Below are 16,332 nucleotides of genomic sequence, written 5' to 3' on the forward strand. Positions count from 1 at the left end.
ATAGGTTTTACTTTCCTATAGGATTCACGTTAAGTTGCATTAACATAATTACTGTGTAATAACAACTTGTCCTGTATAAGGTATTATTTTTGTAAAGCACTTTTAATTGCGCTTTGATGGTTGCTGGGTGTAGAGAAAGACGTGGAGGCGTGGATCTATTTCACTGCCTTATTTATTGCAACCAAAAACCCCATATTAACACCATTTTTAAATCAGTCTTGCTTGCTGTTTTCTGTTGCTGCTAATGGCCATAGAGCACTGTAACAGATGCAGGCGGAGAGCACACATCCCTGTGCATTTCTTCATGTTGCCTATTAGTGAAAGAAGAAAGTACAGGAACTACAGCATGGAGACAATGATGGAGAAGCCCAGCATATCTGAGAACTAAACCTGCAGGCAACAGCACAGCTTTGTTCCCACTTCATACAACCTCATGAATATTTTATGCGATGTTAAAACAGACTGCCTGCCTCCCTGCTTCACCACAAAAGACAAAGAACTTCTCAGTGACATTTTATTGCAAAGATTCCATCAAAAGGGTTTCAGTGGTGGCAAAATACATGTTAGAATGTGATCGTTTATCAGGCTCATGCATAATTTTGTATCCTCATGTTTAATTGGTGAAGGCTAATGTCAGTTCCACTGTTTTTTACTCCCCCAGATTCTTGCATTTCACTCTCCTGGGCCCATTTTCTGTCACCTTTAAAATTTAATGTGGAATCTCTCATTATCTACTTGGTTTTTAGAGCCTCACTAATAAGAAATGAGTCCACACTTGGTGCAAAACAAATTAAAGTGTAAGAAGAAACACACTTTAGAGGATATCTACAATTTAGCTATGGTACAAAGATTAAAATGACTCATTAAAACAATATTATTCTTAATGCTTTAAGATGGTTTAATGACATGTTGCCAATGAGGAAACACTTTCCATTTTTAAATTGTTTGCATTCAACAACATCCAAATAATCCTTGTTCAGATGCAGACGACCAAAAAAGTACTGTAAAGAATAGATTTGCTTTTGGAAAGTCTAAGCCTTGTTTGCATTTCTAATATAATGTTGATTGTAGCAGCCATAATATCTGTTAGATCTTTCATGAATTTTATATATAGACCGTGCACTTATGGCACATTCTGCTGTCTGGATATTCTCAGTTAAAAAGCTATCTATGTGAAATATAAAATATTCACACTTGCTTGAAGCGTTAGTTCCTGAACATCCCTCCTCCAGCTCAGACACCTACTCACCTCAGATTAGCTCGCTTTCTCCCACGCTGTATCTGCAGATGGATTCATTCACTGTCTTTACTTAGAGTCCTAGAAATAGCCTCCCATTTGAAGTCATCCACAAAGGATGTCCCATGTGCTAGAGAACCCTCAAAACAGACACTTTCTCTACAGAGAGTGTTCAAGAATGGCAAGCAACTGTATAAAAGTTGGGTAACACTTTTTAATAACTGCACACTATGAATCATTAGTTAAGCTTTATAGTAAATTCATCTTTTATAAAGCATTGTCCCAAACATTAATAGGCATTAGTAAGCAGTTTATAGATACATTTATAAGCATAAGTATAATGTTTAATAATTGTATTTTCATACCTTATTAACGATCAGTTTATCATTTCTAAATTAAGTATTATGTAATTTACAAACCAGTTATTTAGGAGTTGACAGTGGTTCATAAGATCATTTAAAAAGTGTAAATAAATGGTTAAAAAACTATTTAAATGTACATTTATAAATCTCATTATTTAGACATATGATAATAGTTGCTCAGTGTGTTAATAAATGCTAAGTTAAGTCAGGTAGTTATATAAAACATTTAGTAGTTGTCAGTCGTCTATTTTTGTGAACTCCTCTAAAGTGAGGACTATTTATGCATTGTAAAGCATTTACACTTGATAAAAAAAAGAAAAATAAACCTCTGCAATATTATAGCTATATTTATAAACTGCTTACTAATGCCTATTAACGTTGGGACAATGCTTTATAAAGGATGAACTGACTATTTAGTAATGCTTAACTAATGATTCACAGCATGCCGTTATTATAAAGTGTTACCAAAAGTTGTACTTTATAATATTGTTTAACCAACAATATAGTTATCACAAAAAAAATGTGTAGGTAAACATGCAGGTGATAAGCTTCTGTTATTCATACAAGGGAAGTTATTTATTTTGCCAAACTAAAGGTAAAAGATTATCATTGCTAAGTCTTCTGAAGTCACTTGTTTGAGTTTTTATTCACTGATAACTTCATTGTGCCACAGTGCTCAGATCTCATCTGTGGCCATGTTTGTTAAACGCTTCACAACTCAATCAGTCACGTGACACACAAGTAACATGGGGTTTGGCTTTAGTGACATCAAATCTGGTGGGCACATTTAACATTTGTGAGCCTGGCGCACAAAAGCGGTCTTAAGTCGCTGGGGTATATTTGTAGCAATAGCCAAAAATACATTGTATGGGTCAAAATTACAGATTTTTATTTTATGCCAAAAATCATTAGGATATTAAGTAAAGATCATGTTCCATGAAGACATTTTGTAAATTTCCTACCGTAAATATATCAACACTTAATTTATGATTAGTAATATGCATTGCTAAGAACTTCATTTGGACAACTTCATAGTATCTCAGCCAAATATTGTCCTATTCTAACAAACCATACATAAATGAAAAGCTTATTTATTCAGCTTTTAGGTGGTGTATAAATCTCAATTTCTTAAAATTGACCCTTATGACTGGTTTTGTGGTCCAGGGTCACATTTGGCATCTAATGCTATGCACGTTCCTTGTTTTTCTGAGCACAGACATTCTGACGTCTCATTTTGAGATTCAAAAAATACTGTAAATAATACAGGGATCAAATGACATGAAGATGCTGAACTCCTTTAAATCAAGTTTAGAAATGATTTATGACTCCGGGAAGCAGCAGGCTTGTATGTGGATATTGAAGTAAAAGTTAACGCTTCAGAGAAATTCAAAGATGGTATTGGCTCTTGGGATATTGTTTTGTGCAAGCATGTGTTGGGAATAGGATATGCAGATCTGCAGTCTTCAGGAAGAATTTCTTTCTGAGACGGAGAGAAACGGAATAATAAAGGTTCTGCCCCTGAGTAATGATTAGTGAATAATACAGAAACCATTTTTTTAATATTAAACTAATTTCCCATATTCCCAAAATGATTCATTAAAAGCACATTTGTAAAGAAATAATGGGACCACAGGTGTAATTAACAGGTAGTACATTCACCGTCAGTGCATTATACGCTCTGCTAAAGGTCAGCTTGTCAACGCTGCAGTTCTTTTCATTCTTATATATGTAAACCACAGCTACCTATGAAAGTCTGACAGGCCTGCCAGCTGCATAACAGCAGTGCAGAGTGATTCCTATTAATCATAGAAAAGCATTTTCAGAAACATTCTGGCTGCAAGCTCTATCCTAAAACCTCAGAGGCAAAAAGACGCTTTCTTATATCCAACGTCTAACACAGAGTCAAGTTTATCAATAACAATTGTTCAGTTTCATTTAATACTTGCTATTCAACCTATTTTCATTTTACTTGTATTGTGTATGCTGTTTTCATATTTTATATCATGTTAGCTTAGCAACACACTAACACCAAACACTCTTCTCTCATGTGCTGCACATGAGGAGCACTATTTGTACATAAGAGATCCAAATCAGCCATTGTCACTGCTCATGGAAAAATGCTTCCATAGCTTTAATGTGCTGTCATGCCATCATTATGAAATTAACATCATTACTGTATTACGATTTTATGGAAGAGCATAATATTTCCTCAAGGTAAACCAATTAACTATCTAAGTAACAGCATAATCAGTGTGATTTGGCAAATTTTTCTATTTGCTGTATATTCTCAGTATTGATCTTTCCTGCCATCTTCTGGCTAGAAAACATAATTGCAGCAGTCCACAAGTCTTTCCTGCTCCATCTTATACTTTGAGCTTTGAAAAATCACTACAAGATCTAATGTTTGATTCATTTACAATACATTACTATAATTATGTTGGTGTCATACAGTATTAAGTTGCTTGCAAAATATTTTATTAAGTCAGAACGCATTTTCTCCTCTGAATGACCTTCAAAAGAGAACAATAACGTTTGCCTGCAGAATGCATAAGCCTTTCATTTGTATGTTTTTATTTGATTTATTTTGTGTTTTATTTTATATTTCAAAAAGTGGCGCAGTGTTATTTGAATTCATCATGGTGATGGATGAAAACCAAAATCAAAGTTTTGCAATTTAATTAACAAGCTTCTCTGAATATGCAGAGTTCAATTGATTTTCATTTGGCATCTGTACATTTGTATCAATTCAACTCTTGTCGGTTTTCTTTCTGGTCACTGGCTTATGATTTTCTAATGATCACTTACAACATTTATCTTCAGCTCAATATCCACGCCAACTGCCCTTTTACATCTCCTAGAATAAAATGTGTTCGGCTTTAGCGTAGAAAATGGATTTAAGAAGTATGTACTTTTTATTGATATACATCTACACAACATTTATCTGATTTAGAGTGAGAGTTTATCAGTTGGTGTACACTTTGGTTTGATGTGCTAAACACAGGATAGTAGTCTTGGGGCCAAAAGGGGCTAGTAAACAAGGAAATCCTCTCTCTGAGACATGCAAAAGTCAGGCTGCAGGCTTTCAATCGTGCAGTCGGACGTGTCCATGGTGCACAGGCTGCAGTCGCAGCTGAGAGCCACAGGGTAAGTGATATGTGGGTCCACCCCTGGAGGACAGTCTGGCAAGCGGACGGTCTCGTAGCGCACGTCCCGGTAAGTGCACACGTGTTGGTAGACAGTGGAAAATGGGCTCTTGTATACAGGCTCCTAGAAATGCAAGATAATACACTGTCACCACCACTGGAAATAATGATGCTTGTATATGAATATGAATTCAAATTAATGTTGCTGAAAAATGTTTCCATGCAAATGAACAAGTAAAAAAAAGAAAAGAAAGTAAGCACCTTTGTCAGGCAGTGGCCACTGCAGATGGTGGTCTGAAACACCAGACATTTTGGACAGCCCTCCTTTTCCACAGCTACAGTCTCATTAACTGGCTCACAGGGTGGAAGAAAAGAGCGTTGAGCAGCTAGTAGGACAACTACAGAGAATAAGAGAAGGAGGATGTGGTTTCGAACAACTAAAATCCTGTAGATGGAAAGAAAGGAGAGCAATTTAATTTACTTTGAAGCCCCGTTGAAACAGTAAAAAGCAAAAGCAAAAAAAAAAAAAACTGAACAATATTACCGCATTAAATATGTATTAGACTTACTTGACAGGTGTCCCCATTGCTCAGCAGGCTGTTAAAAGTGGCTCTATGTGTTCAGTCACACGGCATCTGGGTAGATTTATATAGTGCAGTGAAACCAACAATTAAACTAAAATCTGACCTTAAATTAATCACACTGATCTCAAGAGGATTATGTGTTTCCATTCTCACGTAACAACTCTCTAAATTCATCAGGTCAGAATGAACAGATAAAAGACACCTGCTGTTCATTCAGTGCACATATATTATATACAGTAGATTATCTGATCTAAAATCATCTGCATGAAATCAAATTAGACTCCACTGAACAATATTACCGCATTAAATATGTATTAGACTTACTTGACAGGTGTCCCCATTGCTCAGCAGGCTGTTAAAAGTGGCTCTATGTGTTCAGTCACACGGCATCTGGGTAGATTTATATAGTGCAGTGAAACCAACAATTAAACTAAAATCTGACCTTAAATTAATCACACTGATCTCAAGAGGATTATGTGTTTCCATTCTCACGTAACAACTCTCTAAATTCATCAGGTCAGAATGAACAGATAAAAGACACCTGCTGTTCATTCAGTGCACATATATTATATACAGTAGATTATCTGATCTAAAATCATCTGCATGAAATCAAATTAGACTCCATGGCCTCTGTGTTAAACACATGTACAGCGTCAGGAAATAATCAAGGTCTAACGCTCTCAGGTTTCACTGCGAGTGAGTTCATTAGTGTTTGCAAGGCAGTGAACACCGAAACAAGGTGATATTGTGTTCTCTCAGTACTGTAGTATTATCTCCAGTGATTAGAAAAAAAAACTCCTCAAGGTATGACTCCTATAAAACAGTGTCATTTTACTATCATTGAGATACTATTATTGTGTAAATATATGGTTTATAATATTTTTGATTTCTATATATACAGTGGTGTGAAAAAGTGTTGGCCCCCTTCCTGATTTCTTATTTTTTTGCATGTTTGTGATATTATATATAATTTTATTTCAGTTTTAGTTGTAGTCATTTTAGTACATTAAGTTAACCTTAAAATGACAATTGTTGCCTTGGCAACTAGCTCAAATATAGTATACTACTACTACCAATAATAATAATAATAATAGTAATAATAATTAACAATAATTATTATTGTTATCATTATTATATCAGTTAACGTTTATTTATTTTTTTTGTCTTAGTTTCAGTTTTAGTTCACTATAATACTAATCCACTAAATAGCAGTCTGACTCTTGACAACATTTAAAACAGGTTTAGCTTTTAGGTTTTGATTCTGGGTAAATGCGTGCTTCATCTATCAAAAACTTTGACCATATTATTTTAGTGCCATGACATATGAGAAAAGTGCGTAAACTTATCTAATTTTAACACTAGCAGGCCTATTTTATTTTTGCCGATTTAGCTGCTAACGTTACACTTCTGGGTCCCGGAACCAACAATCATCCGCTAATGTGTGCCGCCAGGAAGAATATATCGGCGCACCAAAGAACGTATAGGGTTAACATTTCACAAAGAACAGACTTGTTTGCATGATTGTGTTGAAAAGTAATCTCGAAAATGAGCGAGGAGGGCGGTAAGAGCCAGGTGGGTGTTATTTTATTCAAGAATTTTAGTCAGATATTACGCTGGGGTAAAGTTCATAAGAGAAGGTCATGTAATACGCTGACCACAGTTATTGTTACCTAATGGATACAAGACATTAAGAGTCATCATGTTACATTATTAAAGTTGTTTTCATCTGATTTTATAGCAAACAAATGTACTATGGTATTACCATGTTTCACATCGTACCATGGTATTACCCTTACGAAAATTAACCATGGTTTTACTACAAATAAAACCAAAAAGACACGGTTACTATAGTTAAGCCATTGTAATCACAAATTAACTATGGTTTTGCAACACTAACCATAGTTAAACCATGGTATTTGTAGTAAAACTGTGGTTATACAAATGGTAGTCAATACGCCAAAAAAAACCATGGTTACTACAATTTTACTATTATAAAACCATGGTTAATTTTCGTAATCTGACACCGTCACATGGTACTGCCACATTACATCGTTATAATGGTTATAAGCTCCATTATTGTTTCTGCAGATACTCGCATGAGCATTAAGTGTAAGTACTGGTTTCATTTCAGGATGTCATGTTAGTTAGTAAGTGGTAATGATACACATTACAGGTTTTGTAATCAGTGAACTTTTTATTCAAATGAATGAACAAATTCCATCTTAACACGCACAGGGCATGAAGGTCATGGGTATCAATGATATCCAGAATACGCCTTGTGCTCGAGAATCTATTCTTCATGGTGCAGGTGGTTCACTGGTGGCAGGATTAGTGCACTTTTTGGCAACAAGTAAGTGAGTGATTGAATTGACGACTTGTATGATCATATGTCACATATTTCTTTAGTGTAAGAGTTTTTTCTGCTGTCATCTTGTCATTCACAGGTAGAGTAAAGAGGTCGTTTGATGTGGGTGTCGCAGGATTCATGCTTACAACACTGGGCTCATGGTATGTGCTTCAAAAACAGTGTTGACATGCTCTCACATGCTGCTGCTGTCATTATACGGTATTTCCCGAATATAAGACGACCCCCCTTTTTCCAGATGTGCCTTTTGGAAAAAGGCTTTTTAAAAAACAAATCTTGTTTTTTCTCAGTAAAACACATTTTGTCTTCAATTATTTTCATATTCATATTTTTCCTATTTTAATTTTTGTTTTGAAAGCATGGTAAAAACTGGTAAAAATGTACCAACAATCACATTTAAAAAATATACACTTTTTGATATACCATTAAAAAAACAAAACAGGTAGCCCCTCTGAATTAGGACATTTAGGCTATCCATCTAAGAGTAGCCCACCAAAATCTTATTAACAGCAGAAGTTAAATCTTACTGTAGTCTTCAAATCTGGGTACTGTCTTACGTTTTAAAATCACAAAGGGAGTTTGGTCCCATCAGGCTAACGTGACAGTCACGACTCATGCAGCTGTAAGGTTTTCTTTCTCTTTTGTTTTTTCTCGCGATCTTTACAACACACATTACATTTACGTATTTCATGGCACACTCGTTTTATGCGTATTTGGCGCCACCTATTGTCGTGGGTGTATTATTGACATGTCAAAGTCTAGACCCTGAATATAAGACGACCGCGTTTTTTCAGATGTATTTCCAAGAAAAAAACATCGTCTTATAGTCGGGTCAATACGGTAATTATATTCTCAATTCTGTAATTTAACAGAAGAGTTTTTTAATTTACAGTATGAAGTATAATATATATTTTTTTAAATCAGTGTAAATAAAACAGCACAACAAATACTACCATGATTTATTAATAATAGAATGGGGGAAATTATGATTAATTGTCATGGAAATCCTTTTAAAATGATAAAAAATGCAATAAATGTTAATCTGACACATTATCTGATGCTTTTTTTATACAGGTTTTACTGCAGATATAATAATGCCAAGCTGCGTGTTCAGCAGAGAATGATTCAGGATGGCATAAAAAATAAAGTCATTTATGAAGGCACAAATTTAGACCCCACACAGAAGAAGAGCGGGGATCAGTAAAAGTTGCTTGTCTGAGACCATATTAATGCCTTTAATGAGAATGATGATTTATTTATTGTATAATTAAATGTATTGAATGTTTGTAATAAAATTGATTTTTTTTTTTAAATAAAGCAGATGCATTTTAAATGTGATCTTGTGAATATGCTGTAGGAGGAATGCACAGCAGTACTTGCTGACATTGAAAAGTATTATTTCCTGAGCTCTAATCTTACAGGGGTTTTTTTTTTCCAGCTGCTTACATAAAAAAAACTTTACTTGTCACACAATTTGTGAAACCTGACACTCAAATAATAAAGCAGATGCATTTTAAATGTGATCTTGTGAATATGCTGTAGGAGGAATGCACAGCAGTACTTGCTGACATTGAAAAGTATTATTTCCTGAGCTCTAATCTTACAGGGTTTTTTTTTCCAGCTGCTTACATAAAAAAAACTTTACTTGTCACACAATTTGTGAAACCTGACACTCAAACACCAGAAGCACACACCAAATCTGTAAAATCATATGCTAATTCTCAGCCTTTAACTCCGTTTTCAATTTCATGAAACACTTTTTTGCAAGACAACACACAATTCTCTGTGTAACACAAAAATCTACCAGGAAGTATCTTTATTTTCCTTCTTTTTTTTTTAAACACAACCAATCAAAATGGCACACTAATTAATCAGCGTCTCACATGTGCTTCACTGAACACCAACCAATCATGGCTTTAGAACAGGCCTATAAATACACATCTACACAACTATACTTGGTTGATGTATTTCTTTTCTTTTGTACTGTGTAATACCGTATTCACAACCACAAATGATTACAGTTTGGTTTCAATCTTGCTGTTGTGTTTACCGTGAATTTTTCAGCATCTCTCTGCCAATTACTTTCAATCTTGTACAGAAATGTACATGAGCTTTAGGTTTTGAATAACTGTGTGTGTATATGATGTATACAAAATATATTATTTTGAGATGTGTTTCTGGTATTTTAAATGCAGTGCTTCATTTTGCAAGAGATGTGAAGCATTTTGTGTGCAATTCTTGGATTTGTGTGTAAAGTTTTGAAAAAAAAAGAGGAAAAGTTTTGAAAATGTGTGTAAGCAGTTGAAAAAAAAAACTGTTAGGTTAAGATACAAATTAAAAAGAGCACTGAATAAAATCAATATCCTTTTTCCTGCTTTGTTAGCATGTTTCAATGGTGTCATTCAGTTCCAGAGTTTAAACATGTCGCTTTACGTGTGCTACAGGAATATATATTAAAATCATCGCACCCGTGATTTCAAGATGTTCACCCGATAGGAGGTACTGAAGCAAGCTTTGGTTAGGGGCCACTTGAAAATGTTTTGTTTGAGCCTACAAAAAATGAGAAGTATTTAAAGAAATATACAGTAGCAATAGCATAATCATACTTTACAAGCTAAGAATTTACTAAGTTTGTTTGGTACAAATGACAAAATAGATATTTGTATTCAAAAAGAAGAAAAAGTAGTGTGACATTTTCTGGTAGTTGATCAAATGAACTGCTTAACTTCATTAAGTCAGTGACTTTGAAGATAGCTTCAAAGTCACTGCAAAACAATAGTTTTCAAAAAATCTCAAGCAAGTGTGACAAGTTAATACAAATAATTTTAGGGGGCCAGTCTGCATCGTTTCTTCTCTTCTTCATACTTTATTTCTTAGTATGTGCTTTTTATTTAGCGTGTCTGTCTATACACTAATTACAGAGAGTTCTTTTCAAGAAATATGAGTTTGCTTAAGTGTAAAACAGTAACCAGGAACTTTTGGAATATCAGTTGCTCTCCAATATACACCCACAACACTTGGTACAGCGAAGGTAACCCTGTAAAAACCCTTTTTTAGCTTTAAAAAAAATCAAAAATTGTTTTTTCATTAAAGATGAAATTTACCCATTGACTTATATACCAATCTATCTGCATGATCAATTGTGAATGGTCTTGCCTTCCTCGGCTCACATGGTCAGGGCCTCACAGTTTGACCTGGCAAATTTACATTTACCGTCTGTGATCAAAACAGCTTCAAAGTTGAAATTTTACATGTGGTTAAAAAAATTTTTTTTTACCCAAGTAATGCCTATAATATGATATACAAAGATGAAGGAATTTATCCCGTCTTGTTCAGAGAATCACTACAAACACTCATAAGCATTAGAAATTAACAACATGTAATTCAAATTTTATTTCACTTTGCTTGCAGGTGAATTTAATAATAAAACAAAACACATGATGTGGCATATTTGCTGATATTAAAGGCGTGGTTGACTGTTTTTTTTCTAGACTTGATTGTGTTTATGGGGTGCAGTCTAACGTGTTAATGCTTCGTTTAAAAAAAAAAAAACATTATTTTTCACATAATTTACCTTTATTCCACACGGCTCTGTCCCTTCTCCTATAAACACGCTGATCATTTCCTGCTTTTATGAAGCCCCTCCCTCAGAAATAGGCAATGGGCTCTGATTGGTTAGCTAGCCCAGTGTGTTGTGATTGGCTAAACCGCCTCTAATGTGCATCTAAACGTTCCGCCCCTCACCTCAGCGGCATGTGCTCCGGTTGTATTGTAAACAACGGCGTCATTAATATTGCTTATCAATTTGAGCCCAGAGGATATTACTGAAGATGATCGCGCAGAACCTGTGCAAGCACGGCTCTTAATGGTTATTTGTAAATGCTACTGCTTCTGTTAGCTTTTAATATACGGTTTTATCCTGATTAGTTTTAATACAGTACGGCAACCACACACGCGTGTATAACGCTTCTCATAGCTATGTGAAAATAAGTGTATAAATGGAACAGTTCGTTGTTTGAGCTGAGCTGATGATCTGAATGAGAGATAAGGGAGAGAGAAAGAAATGCAGAGCTTGTGAAGAGACATTGATTTGGAAACTTTTGAATCCATTAGAATCGTTAGGAGACAGAATCGTGATTCATATATGAACAGATTTTTATGTGCACCCCTAGTTTTCTTCCTCTTCTCTAAAGCATGGCCCCGCTCCCTTTGTTACATGTTCCGTGGGCGGGGGTTGTGATGTCACAAACCCGGGAAGTAACTCGCTGTAGTCCCTACGAGCCGTTTTTGTAGGCATTAAACTGCCAGAATTTTAAAAGAAGATATCTTAGTTTGCAATGAACTTTCAGCGCCACAACTTTGCAGATATAGTTAATGCTCAAACAGCAACATTACACACTAACTAACATTAAAAAAAGTGAAATCGCAGTCAACCACCCCTTTAACTATCACTGCTAACTACTAACTTACACTTTTGGGAGGAAAAAAGCTCCATTCCTGATGGAAACGTACATTAAATTTGTGTTACCATAAAGAAAACTGAGATATAAGCAGTGCGCAACTGTAAAAACGTTGCATAGCTATTAAAAGCATTTAACATGTAGGACAAACAAGACTATATTGTATTTTCTATGTGAATACACACTTTATTATAGATATATAATACTACTAGAGTTCAAAACTACTGCATTATGGTAAAATTAATAAAAATGTGAATCATTTTGTAGCCGTTTCATGACTTTTTTGACATTTTTACAGTTTCATAGATTATAGAGATTAAAAAACAAGTTCCCTTACAAACACTGGTGTGCTGGTACCCTGATGGTATTAGATGATATGAATGATAGCCATATTCATGCACTACACCGGGTACTTCAATGAAAACAATTGTGCTACTACCGTAGTATCATGTACAGTACTTTTTGTTAGTGTTGATACGTTATGTGGATCAGTAATACACATTTTACATTGGAGGGCATGAATCCTCACTCTTGATCAGTGGAGGTCTCTGTGTGTAATTGCACAATCTCCACATCATTATGTGAGCTGGAGGTGCTTGCAGCACGGGCTATCTTTGTGAGGGTTTTCTCGTATGGAGCCGGCAGATAAACCATCAGAAAAACCCCATCATTCCCGTCTTCAGTGCCATCTCCTTCCTCCAAAGTGGACAGAAATTCAGCAGTGCCATCAGCGTCGTCAAAATCCAGAGTTATGACTTTGGCTGTGTTCTCCTTCGCCCGGAAACATCTTTTGAAAACAAAGAAGGCAATTCCAGCGAGGACGAGCAGGGAGCCCGTTACTATGACAACATACAGCGTAGCCTCCGGTCTCTCTTCGACCTTGTTTGAAGCCAGCTCGTTCCAGTAGCCCTGACAACACATCCGAATAGAAACTTAAGAAATGACATGATGATCACAAGGTCTGTTCCTTAAAGTCACCATGCAATCAAAACTGACAATTACAATTTTTTATAGATGAATGCAGTGTTTATATAAATGATTTATTGATTGTGCCCTCATAATCTTTCATCAAAATAACTTCCTAGCAAACGACAAATATCCAAACAATTACTGATGGCCTGCCCTTCATTTTTCTTCGAGAAGCCATGGATGTACATCACAGAGAAGAAAAGGCTATCACAACTCATGTCGATTTAAGCATTTTAGTAAAAAGGAAGACGATGACACAGGCTGGGTCCAAAATAGCATATGCTTTGAGCAGGTACTTGTTTTGAGTAAGTAATTACTTTGCAACCATTAAAAATGTATGTTCTGTCTATGGAGTAGGCCTTATGGGATAGTAAAGTTTTAATCGGATGCACACTTCAGAATCTCACCGGAAGTAGTAGGTCATCTGGGAACTTTTTGCCTACTGTTTTATGAATGCTGTGAATTCAGACATACTACTCATTTCACATTTCACATTCACACTGTTTCTTACCTATTATAGAGTAGGGAAGTATGCGATTTTAGATGCAGCCTTTGGCTGGCAGTTGTGCCAGAGAGGGACTTGTTCAGAGAACGCTTGTCATATATTGCAACTGTTCAGTATTTTCAACCACATGGTGTTTATTTTATGTTTTAAACATTTAAATACACAACACTATGGGCAATAGAGTAAAAGTAAACATGAACAAACACATTATGTAGGTAACTATAAAACCACTTTCATATATTTTGGGGGGAATGGATGAATTTGTAAAACAGGCCACATAGTCCAGATGACTTAGCAATCGACAAGATCATTATCAAATTTAAAACACAAAATACATTTGCTTCCATAAATAGGATAATCTAATTATCAGATATTTTACAATCTAGTTTAAAAATGTTTAGAATACTAAGAAAGATTTAAGCCGTATATTACGTAAAGTATATTACCTAAAGTACTGCACAGATGACATATATACTGTGTGTATATACAGTGGGTACAGAAAGTATTCAGACCCCCTTAAATTTTTCACTCTTTGTTATATTGCAGCCATTTGCTAAAATCATTTAAGTTAATTTTTTTTTCCTCATTAATGTACACACAGCACCCCATATTGACAGAAAAACACAGAATTGTTGACATTTTTGCAGATTTATTAAAAAAGAAAAACTGAAATATCACATGGTCCTAAATATTCAGACCCTTTGCTCAGTATTTAGTAGAAGCACCCTTTTGATCGAATACAGCCATGAGTCTTTTTGGGAAAGATACAACAAGTTTTTCACACCTGGATTTGGGAATCCTCTGCCATTCCTCCTTGCAGAGCCTCTCCAGTTCTGTCAGGTTGGATGGTAAACATTGGTGGACAGCCATTTTTAGGTCTCTCCAGAGATGCTCAATTGAGTTTAAGTCAGGGCTCTGGCTGGGCCATTCAAGAACAGTCACAGAGTTGTTGTGAAGCCACTCCTTCATTATTTGGACGAGCAGGGAGCCCGTTACTATGACAACATACAGCGTAGCCTCCGGTCTCTCTTCGACCTTGTTTGAAGCCAGCTCGTTCCAGTAGCCCTGACAACACATCCGAATAGAAACTTAAGAAATGACATGATGATCACAAGGTCTGTTCCTTAAAGTCACCATGCAATCAAAACTGACAATTACAATTTTTTATAGATGAATGCAGTGTTTATATAAATGATTTATTGATTGTGCCCTCATAATCTTTCATCAAAATAACTTCCTAGCAAACGACAAATATCCAAACAATTACTGATGGCCTGCCCTTCATTTTTCTTCGAGAAGCCGTGGATGTACATCACAACAGAGAAGAAAAGGCTATCACAACTCATGTCGATTTAAGCATTTTAGTAAAAAGGAAGACGATGACACAGGCTGGGTCCAAAATAGCATATGCTTTGAGCAGGTACTTGTTTTGAGTAAGTAATTACTTTGCAACCATTAAAAATGTATGTTCTGTCTATGGAGTAGGCCTTATGGGATAGTAAAGTTTTAATCGGATGCACACTTCAGAATCTCACCGGAAGTAGTAGGTCATCTGGGAACTTTTTGCCTACTGTTTTATGAATGCTGTGAATTCAGACATACTACTCATTTCACATACTGTTTCTTACCTATTATAGAGTAGGGAAGTATGCGATTTTAGATGCAGCCTTTGGCTGGCAGTTGTGCCAGAGAGGGACTTGTTCAGAGAACGCTTGTCATATATTGCAACTGTTCAGTATTTTCAACCACATGGTGTTTATTTTATGTTTTAAACATTTAAATACACAACACTATGGGCAATAGAGTAAAAGTAAACATGAACAAACACATTATGTAGGTAACTATAAAACCACTTTCATATATTTTGGGGGGAATGGATGAATTTGTAAAACAGGCCACATAGTCCAGATGACTTAGCAATCGACAAGATCATTATCAAATTTAAAACACAAAATACATTTGCTTCCATAAATAGGATAATCTAATTATCAGATATTTTACAATCTAGTTTAAAAATGTTTAGAATACTAAGAAAGATTTAAGCCGTATATTACGTAAAGTATATTACCTAAAGTACTGCACAGATGACATATATACTGTGTGTATATACAGTGGGTACAGAAAGTATTCAGACCCCCTTAAATTTTTCACTCTTTGTTATATTGCAGCCATTTGCTAAAATCATTTAAGTTAATTTTTTTTTCCTCATTAATGTACACACAGCACCCCATATTGACAGAAAAACACAGAATTGTTGACATTTTTGCAGATTTATTAAAAAAGAAAAACTGAAATATCACATGGTCCTAAGTATTCAGACCCTTTGCTCAGTATTTAGTAGAAGCACCCTTTTGATCTAATACAGCCATGAGTCTTTTTGGGAAAGATGCAACAAGTTTTTCAGGGGATCCTCTGCCATTCCTCCTTGCAGATCCTCTCCAGTTCTGTCAGGTTGGATGGTAAACGTTGGTGGACAGCCATTTTTAGGTCTCTCCAGAGATGCTCAATTGGGTTTAAGTCAGGGCTCTGGCTGGGCCATTCAAGAACAGTCACAGAGTTGTTGTGAAGCCACTCCTTCATTATTTTAGCTGTGTGCTTAGGGTCATTGTCTTGTTGGAAGATAAACCTTCGGCCCAGTCTGAGGTCCTGAGCACTCTGGAGAAGGTTTTCGTCCAGGATATCCCTGTACTTGGCCGCATTCATCATT

At 35.5% G+C, this 16,332-nt stretch overlaps 2 protein-coding genes across 2 annotated transcripts; one reads left to right on the forward strand and one right to left on the reverse strand.

The window, feature by feature from the left end:
* Positions 1 to 4,558: 4,558 nt before the first annotated feature.
* On the reverse strand, positions 4,559 to 5,328 carry lhb (luteinizing hormone subunit beta). Its single transcript, XM_016254722.1, has 3 exons — positions 5,312 to 5,328; positions 5,004 to 5,187; positions 4,559 to 4,866 (listed from the first exon to the last, which is right to left on the reverse strand). Exons 1-3 carry the CDS (start codon positions 5,326 to 5,328, stop codon positions 4,627 to 4,629), a joined length of 441 nt encoding a protein of 146 aa, XP_016110208.1. The 3' UTR covers positions 4,559 to 4,626.
* Positions 5,329 to 6,738: 1,410 nt separating this feature from the next.
* cox20 (cytochrome c oxidase assembly factor COX20) lies at positions 6,739 to 9,173 on the forward strand. The gene is made up of 4 exons (XM_016254723.1): positions 6,739 to 6,898; positions 7,562 to 7,676; positions 7,771 to 7,834; positions 8,766 to 9,173. The coding sequence occupies exons 1-4, from the start codon at positions 6,872 to 6,874 to the stop codon at positions 8,893 to 8,895; spliced, it is 336 nt and encodes a 111-aa protein (XP_016110209.1). The 5' UTR covers positions 6,739 to 6,871; the 3' UTR covers positions 8,896 to 9,173.
* The last annotated feature ends 7,159 nt before the right edge of the window (positions 9,174 to 16,332 follow it).

Source organism: Sinocyclocheilus grahami, unplaced genomic scaffold (genome assembly GCF_001515645.1).
Source record: "Sinocyclocheilus grahami isolate Dianchi unplaced genomic scaffold, SAMN03320097.WGS_v1.1 scaffold1276.1, whole genome shotgun sequence".
Taxonomy (NCBI): domain Eukaryota; kingdom Metazoa; phylum Chordata; class Actinopteri; order Cypriniformes; family Cyprinidae; genus Sinocyclocheilus; species Sinocyclocheilus grahami.

Bases quoted from the DNA above. Each gene is read 5' to 3' on its own strand.
- lhb (XM_016254722.1), bottom strand. The intron at 4,867-5,003 runs GTGCTTACTTTC...TTGCATTTCTAG, and splicing joins GTGGCCACTGCCTGACAAAG to GAGCCTGTATACAAGAGCCC.
- cox20 (XM_016254723.1), top strand. From the start codon at position 6,872: ATGAGCGAGGAGGGCGGTAAGAGCCAG. The intron at 6,899-7,561 runs GTGGGTGTTATT...TAACACGCACAG, and splicing joins AGGAGGGCGGTAAGAGCCAG to GGCATGAAGGTCATGGGTAT. The intron at 7,835-8,765 runs GTATGTGCTTCA...TTTTTTATACAG, and splicing joins CTTACAACACTGGGCTCATG to GTTTTACTGCAGATATAATA.